The sequence below is a fragment of the Cydia pomonella genome, chromosome 3 (genome assembly GCF_033807575.1).
Source record: "Cydia pomonella isolate Wapato2018A chromosome 3, ilCydPomo1, whole genome shotgun sequence".
Lineage (NCBI taxonomy): Eukaryota > Metazoa > Arthropoda > Insecta > Lepidoptera > Tortricidae > Cydia > Cydia pomonella.
In genome coordinates, this window is record NC_084705.1 from 4774545 (window position 1) to 4790664 (window position 16120).

General features: G+C 34.9%; 1 protein-coding gene and 1 long non-coding RNA gene across 3 annotated transcripts; both read right to left on the reverse strand.

Annotated features, from left to right (window-relative positions):
- Nucleotides 1-186: 186 nt before the first annotated feature.
- On the reverse strand, nucleotides 187-639 carry LOC133516617 (uncharacterized). The gene has a single exon (XM_061849629.1). The coding sequence runs from the start codon at nucleotides 637-639 to the stop codon at nucleotides 187-189; it is 453 nt and encodes a 150-aa protein (XP_061705613.1).
- A 4621-nt stretch (nucleotides 640-5260) lies between these two features.
- LOC133515866 (uncharacterized) lies at nucleotides 5261-10642 on the reverse strand. 2 transcript variants are annotated; one of them, XR_009799111.1, is made up of 7 exons: nucleotides 9452-10642; nucleotides 8890-9023; nucleotides 8411-8547; nucleotides 7929-8058; nucleotides 7607-7690; nucleotides 6938-7094; nucleotides 5261-5466 (listed from the first exon to the last, which is right to left on the reverse strand). It is a non-coding gene; the product is annotated as an uncharacterized LOC133515866 (long non-coding RNA). The 2 variants fall into 2 exon arrangements; XR_009799110.1 differs by lacking the exon at nucleotides 9452-10642 and having other exon boundaries at nucleotides 5263-5466; nucleotides 8890-9412.
- Between the last annotated feature and the right edge of the window lie 5478 nt (nucleotides 10643-16120).

Below are 16120 nucleotides of genomic sequence, written 5' to 3' on the forward strand. Positions count from 1 at the left end.
ACAATAGTATACAATACCATAACAACTCAGAAATAACACTCGCAAAGTAACATATTATTATTATTATTATAATCTTTAATTCAGACCAAGGATCCATATTTTGTTAGTAAATTGTACATAAAAACATAAAAAAAAACATAGAAACTAGTGTTAGTGTATAACATAGAAATAAAAATAAAAATAATGTTATGTAAGGGCATGGAGCCCAATCCACCTCTTCAACACTGGCGAGTCCCAGCGATCAATAACAGCGCACAGGAGCGTGTTGCGGCTGTTGCGTGTGCGCCGCATCATGGAGGCGCAGCGCGCGCGCATAATGGCGGCGAAACCCGCCGTGCGCGACTCCGCGAACATCGCAGAAGCACTGCAGTAGCGCGGCAGCCGCAACAACGCTCTGTACGCGTTGTTGTATTGTACTCGCAGGTCGCTGTATGCCTTCTGCGTATAGTTAACCCATAGGCTGCATGTATAGAATGACTGGCAGTAAGCTTTAAATAGTGTAATTTTTACTTGCTCAGTACATTTTGCAAACCTACGGGCCAGCATGTTGCATCGGACAGACAACGCCCTGCGCTCCCGCTCTATATCAGCATTGTCTTTTTGGTCCGCGGTGACCCAATGACCCAGATACTTGAACATAGGTCTGGCTATTATTATTTGTTATTAATGTAGAAAATAGAACTACTAACAATAACGAATTTTATTAAAGTTTCACAATAATAAACGAGTACCTAGTTTGACTATGAAGACAAGTACACATAAATCCAGCTCTCAATATAATTCCTTTTATTTATGGTACAATCATGAAGATAATACTATATATATAATTACACAAATAATTACATCCAACCAACCAACCATCCAACGTCAAAAACATGAAAAAAAAAACACCGAAATAAAGTAGAAACAGTAACAAATATTATCCATTTACACCGAATAAACCCGGACCCGGGTACGTCCTTAAACTACGTCCAAAAGTGAGGTATGGGCATTGTGAATGTCATCTCGTTTTGTGTGGTAGGGAACAGCGCAGCGGATGTCATTCCAGATCTAGAGCAGAGCCCAACTGGGGAAGTACCTCCACCTTACAGAAAACCGCAGCCAAATAACACTAGACCCTACTCATAGTGTTGTGTTCCTGTCGGTGAGTAAAGTTGCCAGAGCTCAACGAGGGGGGTTAGGGTCGGCAACGCGCATGTAACTCCTCTGGAGTTGCAGGCGTACATAGGCTACGAAGACTGCTTACCATCAGGCGGGCCGTATGCTTGTTTGCCACCGACGTAGTATAAAGAAAAGAATAGATGTCGTATGTTGAAAATTTGTCGAATTTTGGTTGCGATCGATTGCACAATAGTACAACGGTGTAAACAGGTAACAACTTGAAGCAATTTTAATGACTATGTTCATTATAAATATTTACGATACGATTATCGACAGTCATTATCCTGGCTTTTGTGACTAGCCATACGCCTATTATATTAGCCTCGATTTTATATTAAAATACATAAAAAATAACGAAATACCTTGTAAAAACAAGTCCTCTTCATTTGCATTTTTCATTCATAATTTCACTGCGTATTCTGACAATTACGACTTGAAGGACACGACTCCGTATTTCACCACTTGTGATGACAATTAAATACGTAAAATACAGTAAAGATTCATTATTTTGGGTTATATCAATGCGGGAAAATAATAAATAATATTAAGACCGCTAGTTGTTACCTGGTATTAGTTTTCTTTGAAAAGAATATTTGTAGTCTTACATGCATGTAAAATGTATAAGTATTGGTACAAAAAACATTGACTTACTTAATAATAAACATAAAATATTTCAATACAGGCGTTATTTTCAGAAATCAAAACTATAATACCTGAAATTAAATAATGGTGTTAGCATATTCATGTTTGACAGGTTTTGGAACGATCCCTTTTTTATCGATTGTTTTGGTCTACTTAAACTGACTATTAAGCAAATGCTGTCATTGTGAGCGTAAACGACATTGTGTGCGTGAACAAGGTAGTGTGCGTAAACGTCATTGAAATTATCTCCGTCTTTCTCTGAGCCGTGTATGCGAAAGAGACACAGTTGATAATTGGCATTAATGTGAACGTTATTGTATAGGGAGTATGGATTGGTAAATAAGATGTAACTTATGACCTTTCTTCATGAATCGTATGTCGTTACGTGCCGCGAAGCGAACAACCTCTTCTCTGATTTTGATGCCCTGGTACATCAAAGCTAGAACTACGTCATAAATCTTCACCTGTCGCCAATGTGTCGTCATTGTGTCGCTATTGTGTCGCTATATTGTCGCTAGTCGCCAATGTGTCGTCATTGTGTCGCTATTGTGTCGCTATATTGTCGCCAGTCGCTGTTATGTCGCTATTTTGTCGCCAGTCGCTAATATGTCGCTACTAAAGAGTATAAAAGGGCCGGAAAGTACGGTAGGGGGGGATTCATTCTTCGACTATCAGACTAGCAGTATCTCTGGCTTTGAGTAAGTCAAGTTTCTCTACTATTCTTTCTATTTGTTTGTGTTTGCTGGGAATTATCCTGGTGAATTTAAACTTGTAAGATTATGTCTGTGTTTGGCATTGCGGGGACAATGTTGTCGTAATGCTAAGCTTAGGCTATGGTGGAGATTCTTTACTTCCTTATCTGTGTTATTATATTGTGAGTTTTTTGTTAGTAAAATCTAACTTTGTTATTTTACTACCTTTCTATGAGGTTAGTTTGTTATTTTATAAAGCCAGATCACTGTTTGGACTAACAGTTTGTCCATCTAAGCAGCTTCTCCCTAACGGTGACAAATTGCAGCTGTTTAGAAGTCTTTTGCTCCAGGTTGAGAGGACTTGGCGTCTCTTCTTTACCAACATAAGAGGCGAGCATACTCTCCCTAGTCTCAAAGTCCAGCTGTTAGATGAATGTGAGGGCATCACGTGCGTGCCATTGGGAGTAATCCCTACTCACTGAAGTCTGCAGTAATTGAGGCTAGGTCCCGTATTAAATATATTTATATATTTCGGTACTCTGGTTCGTGCTTGTGCTGGTTGCAGGGAAAACTTCTGTCGTGATTGATACCAAACACAAACAAAGTCTTAGTCATGGCAGCGTTTCCCATGTGGCTAGTACGGGTGTGGGCTAGGTTGCCGATGTTTTTATATACATGCTAGGGCGGTCTATTCTCATCCACCGTGCCCACGTGGCGATGAGGAGGGGGCCAATCACACAGACACTAGGGTTTGCTATACCTCGGTTTTGTCGGCCGAATGATTACAGCTTAGATTTAGGGATACACTCGTGTATGTTCCAAACCACTAGATCAATGGTAAGTACGATCTGTGTTCTGGACATACTAGATTAGGGACTAAGGGCAGGAATAGGGTAGAGTCACACACACTGTTATAGGGTCTCTCTTAGGTTTGGTCTATAAAGTTGATTGGTTGGTGTATATTTCTCTTTTAAAGGTTCTAATGACGTGAAGCTATGGTTTTATATCTTGTACTAATGCTAATATTAAGTGAAATATTGGTAATGGAGTCTAATTACCTAAATCTTCCAGACTGTTACTTATCATGAGTGGAAAATTGAGGGTTATCTGTGAAATCTTATATCTATTTATTTTCATTTCTGGGTTTTTTTAGTGTAGAGACGAAGTACTGAGTATTGCAATCAGGTTCTAAGGTATTTATAAATTCAATTCTTAAATATCAAGTTGGGTTTAGGAACACAGGCTATTCTGGAATTAAGGAATGGTTTGTTTTAGAGACCCTTTGGCAGGCGAGCGCAGTCCATTGGAATCTTTGAGTGGAATAATGCTCACCTTGATATTTCGATCTCATAAAGTACTATAATGAGCTAAATTTGTACTTCGTTAATACATTTGAAAGGCCTGGGAATTCAGCCTTCCTTTAGCTATGGGGATTGGGTAATGGCTTAGTAGCCTTAGTTTTTGGATATGAAAAAAGATAAGTAAATGGTGTCTGACGAATACTTATCGCTTCTCTTCGTCAGCCCCTAGGATTGCATAGGTTTCGAAGCGTTGGTCATAGCCCGTCTGGCTAATAAGATAGGAGTAGGTGGCCCGATTGATATTGCTAATCGGAGTAAGAGTCTTCAGACCTGCATCTAGCATTAGAGGCAGCACGTGTGAATAATTCACACCTCGCTTAGAAGATAATAGGTAATAATATTTAATTTTAAAGGAATTGTGTGTAAATGGGCTTAACCTAGGAGTGCTGCTTCAATGTTACCCGAAGACTTAATAGGAGTAGCAGGATTTTATCAAAAATATAATTTTATATTTATATAATCATATATGCTGCAATACCTAAATATCTTTCTAATGAATTAATAAAAATATATTTTACATTACATCAAAAATCATTGATAATTTCTGTAACTTAAGGCTACTCTTGTCGTCTACGACCTTGCGCGTGAGGGCGGAGCCTATATCCTTGACCATGACACTGCTCATACCTTGTCGATTGTTATATATTTTCATTCTACTTATAAGGTGTCATATTTAATATAGAAAAGGTTTGGAATAACTTAGTCTTATGGTATTTTGCTGAAGGTTGAATCTTAACATAACATCCTATCGATTAATTCCTCTCAACATAATAAATTATTTAGTATGGTAAATTTCCAAGTCTTAACATCTAGGTAATACTTAATCAGGTAGAAACAGAGTCCAAGATTTAGTTGTTACTCATTAAAGAATCTGGGGTACCGCGGTTCGCTTCGAGGGGTCCTAACCTTTAACTAGACGATCACTTGGCCAAATTATTGTTAAGGTAAAATTATTATTGGGGTAAAATTATGGGAGTAGAATTTAAGGGTGGTATCATTTTGGTAGGTAGGGGAAGGTACATTTTGGTGCCGTGACCAGGATTTCTAAAGTGTACCACGTTTGGGGCACATTTTGGATACCAAGGGTTCTAAAATAAAGAATAGTAAAAGTAGCCATTCAGGCTACATTTTGGTGAGCCGTGACGCAGGATTTATTTTACCTGGTTTACTATGGTTTTTCAAGATATATCTATGTAAAAGTAGCCAGGCTACATTTTGGTAGGCCGTGTCCAGTATGCAGCGTAACCTCGATGGTTATATTTTAGTGGAATCGACACCAAGGATAGAAAGTAAAAGTAGCCATTCAGGCTACATTTTGTTACCGTGAGAGCGGAGTGGGTACACTGAATTTTGGACTCTGTTTTTATTGTGTTTTAAATAAAAGTCATAAAATCTAACGTTTATTTTTCAAACTGTTATTATGTACAAAAAAAATCCTTAGAGTTATTGTCTACTTAGTAAATAAATCCTTATAGTTATTTTCTTCATAATAAGTATATCAGTCTTCTTTACTCGTTTTCTTATCGCCGTTGTTAGAGGATTCATTTCATATTTAAGACGTGTCATCACAAAATAATCAATTATAATTTCATCTTCTTGCGCCTTGATACCTGAAAAATAATAATAGCAAAATTAAAACCTATGTAGTATAACTTTAGTACATAAAACGATTATATTAAGCGAAAATAATCATACTTGTTTCTTTCGCGTCATAGAGTTGTTAAGAAATTATATTTGTAGCAGGGACCAATAACAATAATGAAATAAATAAATAAATATTTTTAAGTCAGTCTTTCACATATCGACCGTGTCTCAAATTAGGCAAAGTTTGTGCTATAGGTACTATGCGGCGTAGTGTATATTTCTATGGATAAGTACATATTTATACTTAGATAAATAGATAATATCCATGATTTAGGAACGCATATTCGTAGTAGACGCGCAAGCGGATGCTTTTGTTAGGCAGCTGTCATAGGAAGGGTCGCTTCCTAGTAAGCTAGGAGGCTAGTGCCAATAGTCTAGACATAAGATTAAATTACCTAAGTCTACCTAGGATGCGGTTAGGTATAGCCTAGATAAGACACAGGTCTTTTAGAAGTTGTGCTTCACTCGAAAAATCATGGGGGCGTGAAATAGTTCATTTCACGTAATTTTCTAAAAATATTAAGGAACAGGGGGCGTATTCCGCATCTTTCTTACTTTTCTATCTTATATGTCGGCAACGCAGTTACAACTCCTCTGGTTTTGCGATCGCTCGACTCACCATTGGGCGATTTCTTTGATTTTTGCTTTCTATATCATATAAATAGCTATGCGCATGTGATAATATAGGAGTTCGACTGTTATTAGAGAGTTTATAAACTCATAAAATATCATCCTATAAGCTACAGATCGGATAATAAAGTTCATGCATTATCTGACGGTTAAGCACAGCTTTGTCACTCATAGAATAGTAGCAACAAACAGTTCATTCTGTTAGGTACAATTAATCTGTATGAACGTGGGTCTAAGTAACAACCACACATACGTTAGGACTATGTTTGGTTTGATTATTGTATGTGAACGTCATACATTGGTTACTGTAGGATAATCATGTATGTATGTATGCACTAGGATCTGCTTGAGTTCATTTGATAAACAGAGTTATTTACCACACATGTTAGGACATTTAGTCTTGGAAAGCAAACAGTCATAGTACGTCATATAATAATTATTAGAAGATTAGTAGTACATATACACATGTATGAGAATTTAGCTACATAGGCCTTCTTCAGAACCCTCACTATATTTATTAAGAATAGCAGTGAAATATGTGCATAGTTACTATCTACAGTCATTGCTATTATTTACTAGGGCCTGTACGAGTGCTTTGTTTTTCATGAAAATCGACCGAGATATGTAATACGTTATTGCCCTGACTAACGGCGCACATACAAAAACATACTTATTTGTAGTATAAAAGTATATTAAACATAGGTTGACTTAGGATTACAGTACTGATCTGTTGACGGTACTTTTCCATCGTATTCTGACTACGGTCGAATAATAGTACATGATTGGTTAAGCTAGCATACTAAGTACCTAACATAAAAGAAGATCTTGAGTGTCACTTTCCCAATAAGTGGTATTCAATGTGGACCGCTGCTGTTGTGGGTGCAGGGTTCTAGAAATAGAGCCGTGGGACAGGAACTTTGAAGTGGCAGTAAATTATTGAACAGGAGTCTGGAGAGGTGTGGTCCTTCGTAATCAGAAATAAATAGGCAAGCATTAGAAAAAATCTGTTAAAATTAAAGAGGAATAGGTAGCATTATATTTTCCTTTATGAGGGTCAATTTTAGTTAGGCTATATATCAACAATTTTTTTAAGGCGTCCATTCGCGGGGGCGCGTTATTATTTTCAATACCAAAAAGGATATATAAACCCATTTTATAGAAATATTAGGGTTCATAATGTAAAAATAGGTAATACTTAAATTTTGTAAATAAAATAATCCTAAAAAGTTTGAAAATCTTTGCCTTGCAGGACATACTTCCATAATCTAGGTCCCAAATAAGCTAGGCTAAGTCAAATTAGTCAATAGAATTAGAATAGGTTATGTGAGGCTAAGCACATACTTAATTTCTCTGCTCTTTCATTGGGAACTCATCACTTAGGTTTTAAAAAAAATATATATTATTGTCAGTCATAAGTCATGAGGTCCATACATAACATTACATTTTGTACAATTTATTACAAAAAGAAAAAAATACCTTTCAGAAATAGAAGCATTCCATAGTGTGTATTTTGAGGCTAGACGTAATGACTCTGCGGGGCACTGTCAGTTCTCCGGAACACTGAAATTGAAAATGTTTAGCTTAAGTAGGGTATATTTAAGAAAACTTAATTTCAAGTCTCTTTCAAGGGTTTTATTTTCTACTATAAGATACTTCACATACATCACAGTTCAGAAAAAGGAAGACTAAACAGTTCAGATTTCTTTATGACAAATGAAGAAAATTAAGTTGCTTATTTTACTAAGTAGGCTTAATTCTAAAGATAGCTTTTCAAGGTGGCATTGGTTACTATACTTACTTGAAAATTGTGGTAAGACATGGAGAAACAGGAATCATGAAAATAACCATGGCGATTTCCTTCGCTTGGCTTAAGTTTAACTGACTGCTAGGTGACCTAACGGCCAGGTATCAGGAAACCATTCTGTTTGCTGAAAATTTAAACATATGTATATTGTACATTTTATTGCATTAAGTGGAATATTTGAGACCGATAAAAATAAATGAGTAGATAGCAAACATCAAAATGACCAACTCAATGTACTGCGAATGGTCAATAGGATTTATACAAAAGTCAGTCTGAAATTATATAAACTTGAGGATAGCTATTTATAAGTATTGTTAGAAGTGTTTATTTTAAACTAGAAAGGTTTTAATATTAAAAAAAAAAAAAATTTTAGTCCTAAAAATTTTTAAAGCGAGAAAGTTTTTTCCAAAATTTCTGTTTTTAAGTAGGATTAAGAAAAAACCTTTTCCTTTTAGTGACATAGTTGTTGAACTTACTTGGAGATTATCGAGAGACTTGGAAAAGTCCATGAAAACAGCAAACGGAAATTTGCTCCGCTCGGCTTAAACATCACCAAACACTAGGTATGTGTATATATAGGCACATAGGCAGCCATCAGAGTTGTCTCTGTTTGCTGAAATATTAAACATATATTGTAAGGTTATTTATGACAGGTTCAAGTTTAGGTTCACTTTTTTGAGTTACCGGACAACTGCCGGGTTACTTTTAGAAAGAAAAATACAAATTTTCAGTAAAGCAAGAAATCTTGTTCATATTTTAGCTGAAGTCATCACATAATTTTAAATTTTCATAACATATTGTAGTTCCAAATTCAAAAAACTCATATTTAAAAAAAAAAGACCCATATCATCTTATAGAACAATAACATTTTTCGAATTCCAAATACAGTCAGGTAAGGCCTAAGGGAATTTGTTTATTAGTAGTCTAGTAGTAGTATTAAAAATGTCATACTTACTCTTTAAGGTTGTGTAAAGATTCATCAAATCCAGCAAGAAGCGGGGTTCTCCAGCATAATTTCAATACATTTTCATTGTTAACAGTTCATGTAAGTCAGGCAACAGGGACTATTCCAATAGAGTTGTCAGTTTACTGAAAGACACATATAGTTTGTAAGTCTTATTGCAATAGAAAACGCGTAGTAAAGGATCAAAATAACATTAGATAGGCAGCATAAAACAAAATTAGGAATGTCATCCCGTCAGTACTTTGATTGTTTTCAGTTCTATTCGAAAAGAAAAGTGTTTGTATTGGTGAATAAGACAGTAAAAATAAGGCAATACAATACTCTAGGCCACTATAAGTAGAATAATACCAAATTGGGAAAAACTTAATGCTAGTCTGAAACAGACAGTACTCGTATTGTCTCGTATTTATTGGAAAAGCAGTTTTATTGATAAATAGGTCAATTTGTGGGTGGTAATTATTTTCTATCAGGCTTTAAGTATGTGAGTATGTTTGACGACAGGGCTTCAATAGCAGTGATTTTTCTAAATGACAGAATAAAAATAGAAACTTACCTTGCTAGGAGTAACAGATTTCATATTTGAGCCCATTTCAATCGGTATATCGATTCGAACAGGAACTAGGCACATTAATTAAACATCCTTGTTTCTATACAGTTCCAACTTTAGGTCATAGGTCATCGTAGGGCACTGGATTCATTGAAGATTTATAAAATTTAACGAAAGTGAAGAACATGATCGTGTTTGAATCCGAAATTCTATTTCGTTTGTCTTGTACAGCTCTAGCGATAGGCAATGGGTAGAATATTTAGAGAATCGTAAAAAGCACACTCGAGGACGATCTTTTCCAGTACAATTAAAATTTCTGTCGTGATATAATGCTTTGTCAACTTTCTCCATACAGCTTATTTATTTACAATATGGCGGTTAGATGGTTGTCATTTATTTGCTTATTAAGGTTATAATTCACTGTGACACTGATAGTTGAGGTAACTTTGGTATTTATGACATTAATTAATAATTTCGAGATTTAATAACAAGTTTTAGGCATTGAAAATGAATGCTGTTAATAGAAAATACTAATAAAAAAAACTTAAATGAACGGAAGTAAGAAAAGTGTCAGAGCTTAGGGCTGCCATGATTAAAATATCATTGTACGTCTAGAATCGTTTATGGTATGACGTGATTGAATCAATTACTTTAATTTACTTATTGGATAAATGCATCCTTACTATCATATTAATATAAAATGCATATTAAAACCTTAAAACGGCCAAATTTCATTGTATTCTTTTATTTCTAGTTACACACGCCATCTATGGGGAACATTAACTAAGTCGGCTACAATCCGATTAAATCATGTAGGCAGTGTTTCGTATGTTGTCAGGGATGCTAGGACGTATTTTAATTTTGTCGCACATGGACCGACTTCTAGAAAATATTGTTTATGATTAAAAGCGGGTTTACACGATCGATTTATTTTAGTATTAAAAATAGTTAATAAAATATTGCATTTATTTTTAAAAGGTCAGATACGAAATAATCTTTTGGCAGAGAATTGAATAATCTCAAAATGTATAAATTCCGAGTACTACTTCCATCTAGTGTCGAGTAGAAGTACTTAGACGTTCCATGGTTGATCGATGAGTGAATTAATTCGTAGGTGGCGCTAAAAGTCAAAAATAGTAGAGTAATTTAATTAGTCAGGAAGTTTTATTTATCATCTTTATATATTTCTCTTTTAAGTTTGACTATCACTATTTATCGTTTTTTTATAATTTGGCATTCGTTTCGATATGTATTTTTTTTCAATATGTTGTGTTTCGGATCGAGAAATAGAAAATGGCAGCTTATCTTTACAGCGTCATCTGACGGCGAACTGTGTCATTACTAGAGTGCGGAAGTGAATACGTAGATAACCATCGTAATAGTGTCGCTACTTGGCACTAGGTGACAACAACATCGATTATTGATACATCGACATGACAACAACATCGATGATAATTATGGTCAAGTTTATTTGTATATTTTGCTAGGAATAAGAAAATGAAAAGGATAAATTCTTAAAAATCAATATTATCAAATACAATCCAGCAGGATGCACCGGGTACAAGTTTTCTTTAGGGAAGTCAGCTTTTCGCTCATACATTTTGAGTTTGCCGCCTATAATATACGCTTCAGATATGTTTGACAGTTTGTAGCGTGAAGATGGAGTAAAGACTGTCTAATTGTTTTTGTTTTTAAGTGATCGTAAAAATAAGCCTAGGTCGTTTTAATAATGGAAATCCGTATGTGAGAGAAATAAAAATCGTTGTGAAGTTTAGGATAATATGTGTATTAGCAAACTGAGGTCATGACGTGTGGTCGATCTTAGTTATAATAAAAAAATGGTGTTTGTAACCGGGAGTATTTGTCTAGACAGAAATATGCCATTAGGAAGTGTTAAAATAAATTGGATAGTGTTTAGAACAAAAACAAATATAGATATTATCCCAGAGATTGATTATAAGAGGTGTAACAGTGGTTAAAAGTGGATACATTATCAAGGAATTTGCATTGGAAACGTAAGTACAGAATATTTTGACAAGAACATCGGTTGTTTGTATATGAAACAAATTTTAAATCTTCTGTTCGCGTTATATAACATGTAATAATAATTTACTCAAATTCTTTAGATATTCCGGATTGTTAATTAACATGTGTTGTTGAATTTTATATCTACGTCAATTTCGAATTTTATGTAATTTGGATATATGCGTATTTATTTGCGTTTTAAATATATATTTTTTTTCTCTTTATTTAAAAATAAAACTTGCCAGTACGTGTGTGAAACACCTGAATAACAAAAGGAAATCAGCGAAAAGTTACGCTACAAAGCTATTGCTAAATTCACTTCTTAAAGTAACTCTCCCGTGGCGTAGTGGTTCTGTAGGCTGCTCAATGTATGTAGATTTTATGCTTTTTACCCGAGTTCGAATCCCATTGAGTGAATAAGTTTTTTTGTTTTTGTGAATCAGTATTAAATGATTAACTGCGATTACATTTGCTATATTTTAGATCATTTTAGGGCTTCGTTTTTTTTAGGTTGTTGTAGTTACGTGGCTTATTATTTTTCTCCGTTTAATATTCTTAAGAAAAACTTTACCTTTATAAGTTGATTTTAAATATCAAATGCAGGCATTTAAAAAAAAAGGGGTTTAAATTATGTGTATCTGAGTGAAAAGTGGAGTGTCTTATAGTGTGAAAAGTGTTAATGTGGTTATAATTGAGGTGAATTAATGAAAACCTGAACTATAATTCAAGTGAATATTGTGATACCGGGACTAGATTATTAGTTAATGCCGGGCAATTTGGAGAAGAACAGACACCATAGCCAGACTTCAAGTGCTGGTGCCGCTGGTGAAACCAAGTAACGACAATCACTGACTTTCCTGTTGCAACTGTCCTAAGGCCTACTGAGCATCGTGGTAAATGAAGAAGATTAATGTGTGAAATCACAAGCAACTTGTGTTATTCAAAGGCAGATACTGTAAGTATGAAAAAAAATTTTTGTTATAAAATTCTTTTTCTTTGCTATTAGACATTTTATAGATGGAACTTTTGTGCTCTTAACATTTTTAATTTATATTGCATTTTACTATGAAGTAATGAATTAAGCGGATAGTTTGAGTAAAGTACATTGTTGTTTCAAATCTTGTTAAACATATTTGCTGTAATTTGGTTATATATTAGGGTGTAATAGTTACATAGATATATTTGGTGTAATGAAAATGTGACATGTCAATGACCTATGTCAAATGCATTGTGCGGGAAAACATTTTTAATTCAATTCATTATTTAAATATTCGTATATGATTAATTAATATTTATTATTTATCATCATCATCATCTCAAATGCTATTTGAGAAATGTTCGGAATTTTACTGGGAAGAAATATCTAATATTTCATTTTATCACACGGATTGTTTTTATAATAGATTCTTGAGTATATTTTGAAATATTCTGCTTGGGAAATGGCCTAACCACATAAAGGTAGAGTACATCTAGAGTCAATTTAAAGTTTTTATTGCAATAGCATTCTAATTTAGCTCAATTTTTGTAGATGAGTGGCTTTTGCCCAGTGGGACAGTTTTCCCGGTATCAAGGTAACGAGAACATAATTGTATGACATCTAGCTGATATGTAATTTTTGCATAATAATGCGTGTATTTTGTTTTTTTATTAGAGCAATAGTTAGACATCAAGAGCAATCATATCGATTCTCTGGGGTAGACAGTGGAATGGTTGGGCGTGTTTCGAGATTAACTCTTCATTATATTATGTATGTACAGTTAGCAATACTATTCGTTTGTGTTCTTGCTCGGCTCCTCGTGACTCAGGGTCCCGGCCATCTGAGGTCATTCTTTGGTCCACTGAGGCCTTTCATTCTGCACAATGCCTTCGTAGTAGTAGGCTAAGCGCCAGCGTAGATCATTATTCTCAATCCTTCCATATTCGCATAGAATTCCGGCATACAAACTTTAATACAGGGTGGGGTACTTTTGGCAATTGACTGTACATGTCCACGATGCGATGGTCTACTGTATAATGCGTAAACGACACTGCATTTTTCAACGGCATTAGTGAGCAAAAGGCAGGCGAATTAGTTGCGGAGCGTTGTCATAAAATATAACAATAAAAAAAAAATATTTGAAAAAAAAAACTTCGTGTGTCAATTGAAATAAATACTGAATAAAAATATATTCAGGTAGTAATTATTAAATAAATAAAACCGGTATTGGGCTAGTATGGGGCTAGGACAGAATGTTTCTTTTTTTACATTTTTTTTTATTACAAGTGACAGTACTATAATAAATTATGTGTTTTTATTTATTTAATTTTTGATTGCGTCTCAAGAGTCTCGGCTGTCTGTAAAAATCGTGTGAATGCGTAACTGAGGAGGAATGTATATGCATGATGAGTGCTTATAGTTATGAATATGTGAGGTTTTTATGAATGAGATGTATGAATATCAGATGATGGACGTAAAGTAGACGGATGTACCTATATTGGAAAAAATGGATTGATACAGATAGACAAAGGCTGGAGGGTAATCAAACTAGATTTGTCGGTGTTTGCAGGGGAACAGAGAATGGGGGGAAGGGGAAACACAACTAACTGGAAAAGTCTTATCAGTAGGTTAAAATCCATTGGATTAGACCCATTTAAAAGGGTAGATTTTTCTAGTTAGTACTCTACAAGGTATGAATACACTTACGAAACCCACACACTCATCTTGGATGGGATATATCCGACATTCGACATGTTTTATGGGCCGTGAGCGTCTAGAAGGGACGAGGCTCTTTTTAAGAATTAATTAAACATATTTATTGTTTTTATTGATATAAGGTGTAATAATCAGCAAATATTTTTACCTCATTTAACTTGGTTAAATAATTCTTTGGTTTAGACAAAAATATCTTTGCTGTACCATATTGAGGTACTCACTAGTGTCAAATTTAAGTTTGTTTAAAAAAAAAAAAACACCCAAACAAACTTAAAGGTCGGTGTATCTTATTTAAGTATGAGACACTCGCCAAGAAAACGTGGCTGAGAGTGATAAGGCAGTGAAATTTGGTTCGAATTTTGGCAATGGAACTTGAAAGCTTCGTACTTATAAAAATTAAAGGATTCTTCGTTTTGCATGGGAAGTTTTTGCTGTCTCATTAGATGCTCTTCTACGGAAGTGTACGGTCCACAGAGAAAAAGATCTCGCCGAGACCGGGGTGAGCTGGCAAGAACGGGTTAATAGGACCTATCGGACTCACAATCTGGTATCTCTGGCAGAGCGAGGTTTCTGGGGAAAAAGTTGTCTTGGTTCATTGACGGAGTTCTGATGAACTGATTTCAAAGCTGAGTCGTTAACAGTCACTTAGTATTGGAATACACACTACACGTTTAAAAAAAAAAGGGGGATATTTACCGACTAATCTAGAGGAAATTGAAATTTTTTATGACTTTCTCTGTAAGTCATAAAAACATTTAAATTTGGGGGCGGTTGTGACTAGCCATACGCCTATTATATTAGCCTCGATTTTATATTAAAATACATAAAAAATAACGAAATACCTTGTAAAAACAAGTCCTCTTCATTTGCATTTTTCATTCATAATTTCACTGCGTATTCTGACAATTACGACTTGAAGGACACGACTCCGTATTTCACCACTTGTGATGACAATTAAATACGTAAAATACAGTAAAGATTCATTATTTTGGGTTATATCAATGCGGGAAAATAATAAATAATATTAAGACCGCTAGTTGTTACCTGGTATTAGTTTTCTTTGAAAAGAATATTTGTAGTCTTACATGCATGTAAAATGTATAAGTATTGGTACAAAAAACATTGACTTACTTAATAATAAACATAAAATATTTCAATACAGGCGTTATTTTCAGAAATCAAAACTATAATACCTGAAATTAAATAATGGTGTTAGCATATTCATGTTTGACAGGTTTTGGAACGATCCCTTTTTTATCGATTGTTTTGGTCTACTTAAACTGACTATTAAGCAAATGCTGTCATTGTGAGCGTAAACGACATTGTGTGCGTGAACAAGGTAGTGTGCGTAAACGTCATTGAAATTATCTCCGTCTTTCTCTGAGCCGTGTATGCGAAAGAGACACAGTTGATAATTGGCATTAATGTGAACGTTATTGTATAGGGAGTATGGATTGGTAAATAAGATGTAACTTATGACCTTTCTTCATGAATCGTATGTCGTTACGTGCCGCGAAGCGAACAACCTCTTCTCTGATTTTGATGCCCTGGTACATCAAAGCTAGAACTACGTCATAAATCTTCACCTGTCGCCAATGTGTCGTCATTGTGTCGCTATTGTGTCGCTATATTGTCGCTAGTCGCCAATGTGTCGTCATTGTGTCGCTATTGTGTCGCTATATTGTCGCCAGTCGCTGTTATGTCGCTATTTTGTCGCCAGTCGCTAATATGTCGCTACTAAAGAGTATAAAAGGGCCGGAAAGTACGGTAGGGGGGGATTCATTCTTCGACTATCAGACTAGCAGTATCTCTGGCTTTGAGTAAGTCAAGTTTCTCTACTATTCTTTCTATTTGTTTGTGTTTGCTGGGAATTATCCTGGTGAATTTAAACTTGTAAGATTATGTCTGTGTTTGGCATTGCGGGGACAATGTTGTCGTAATGCTAAGCTTAGGCTATG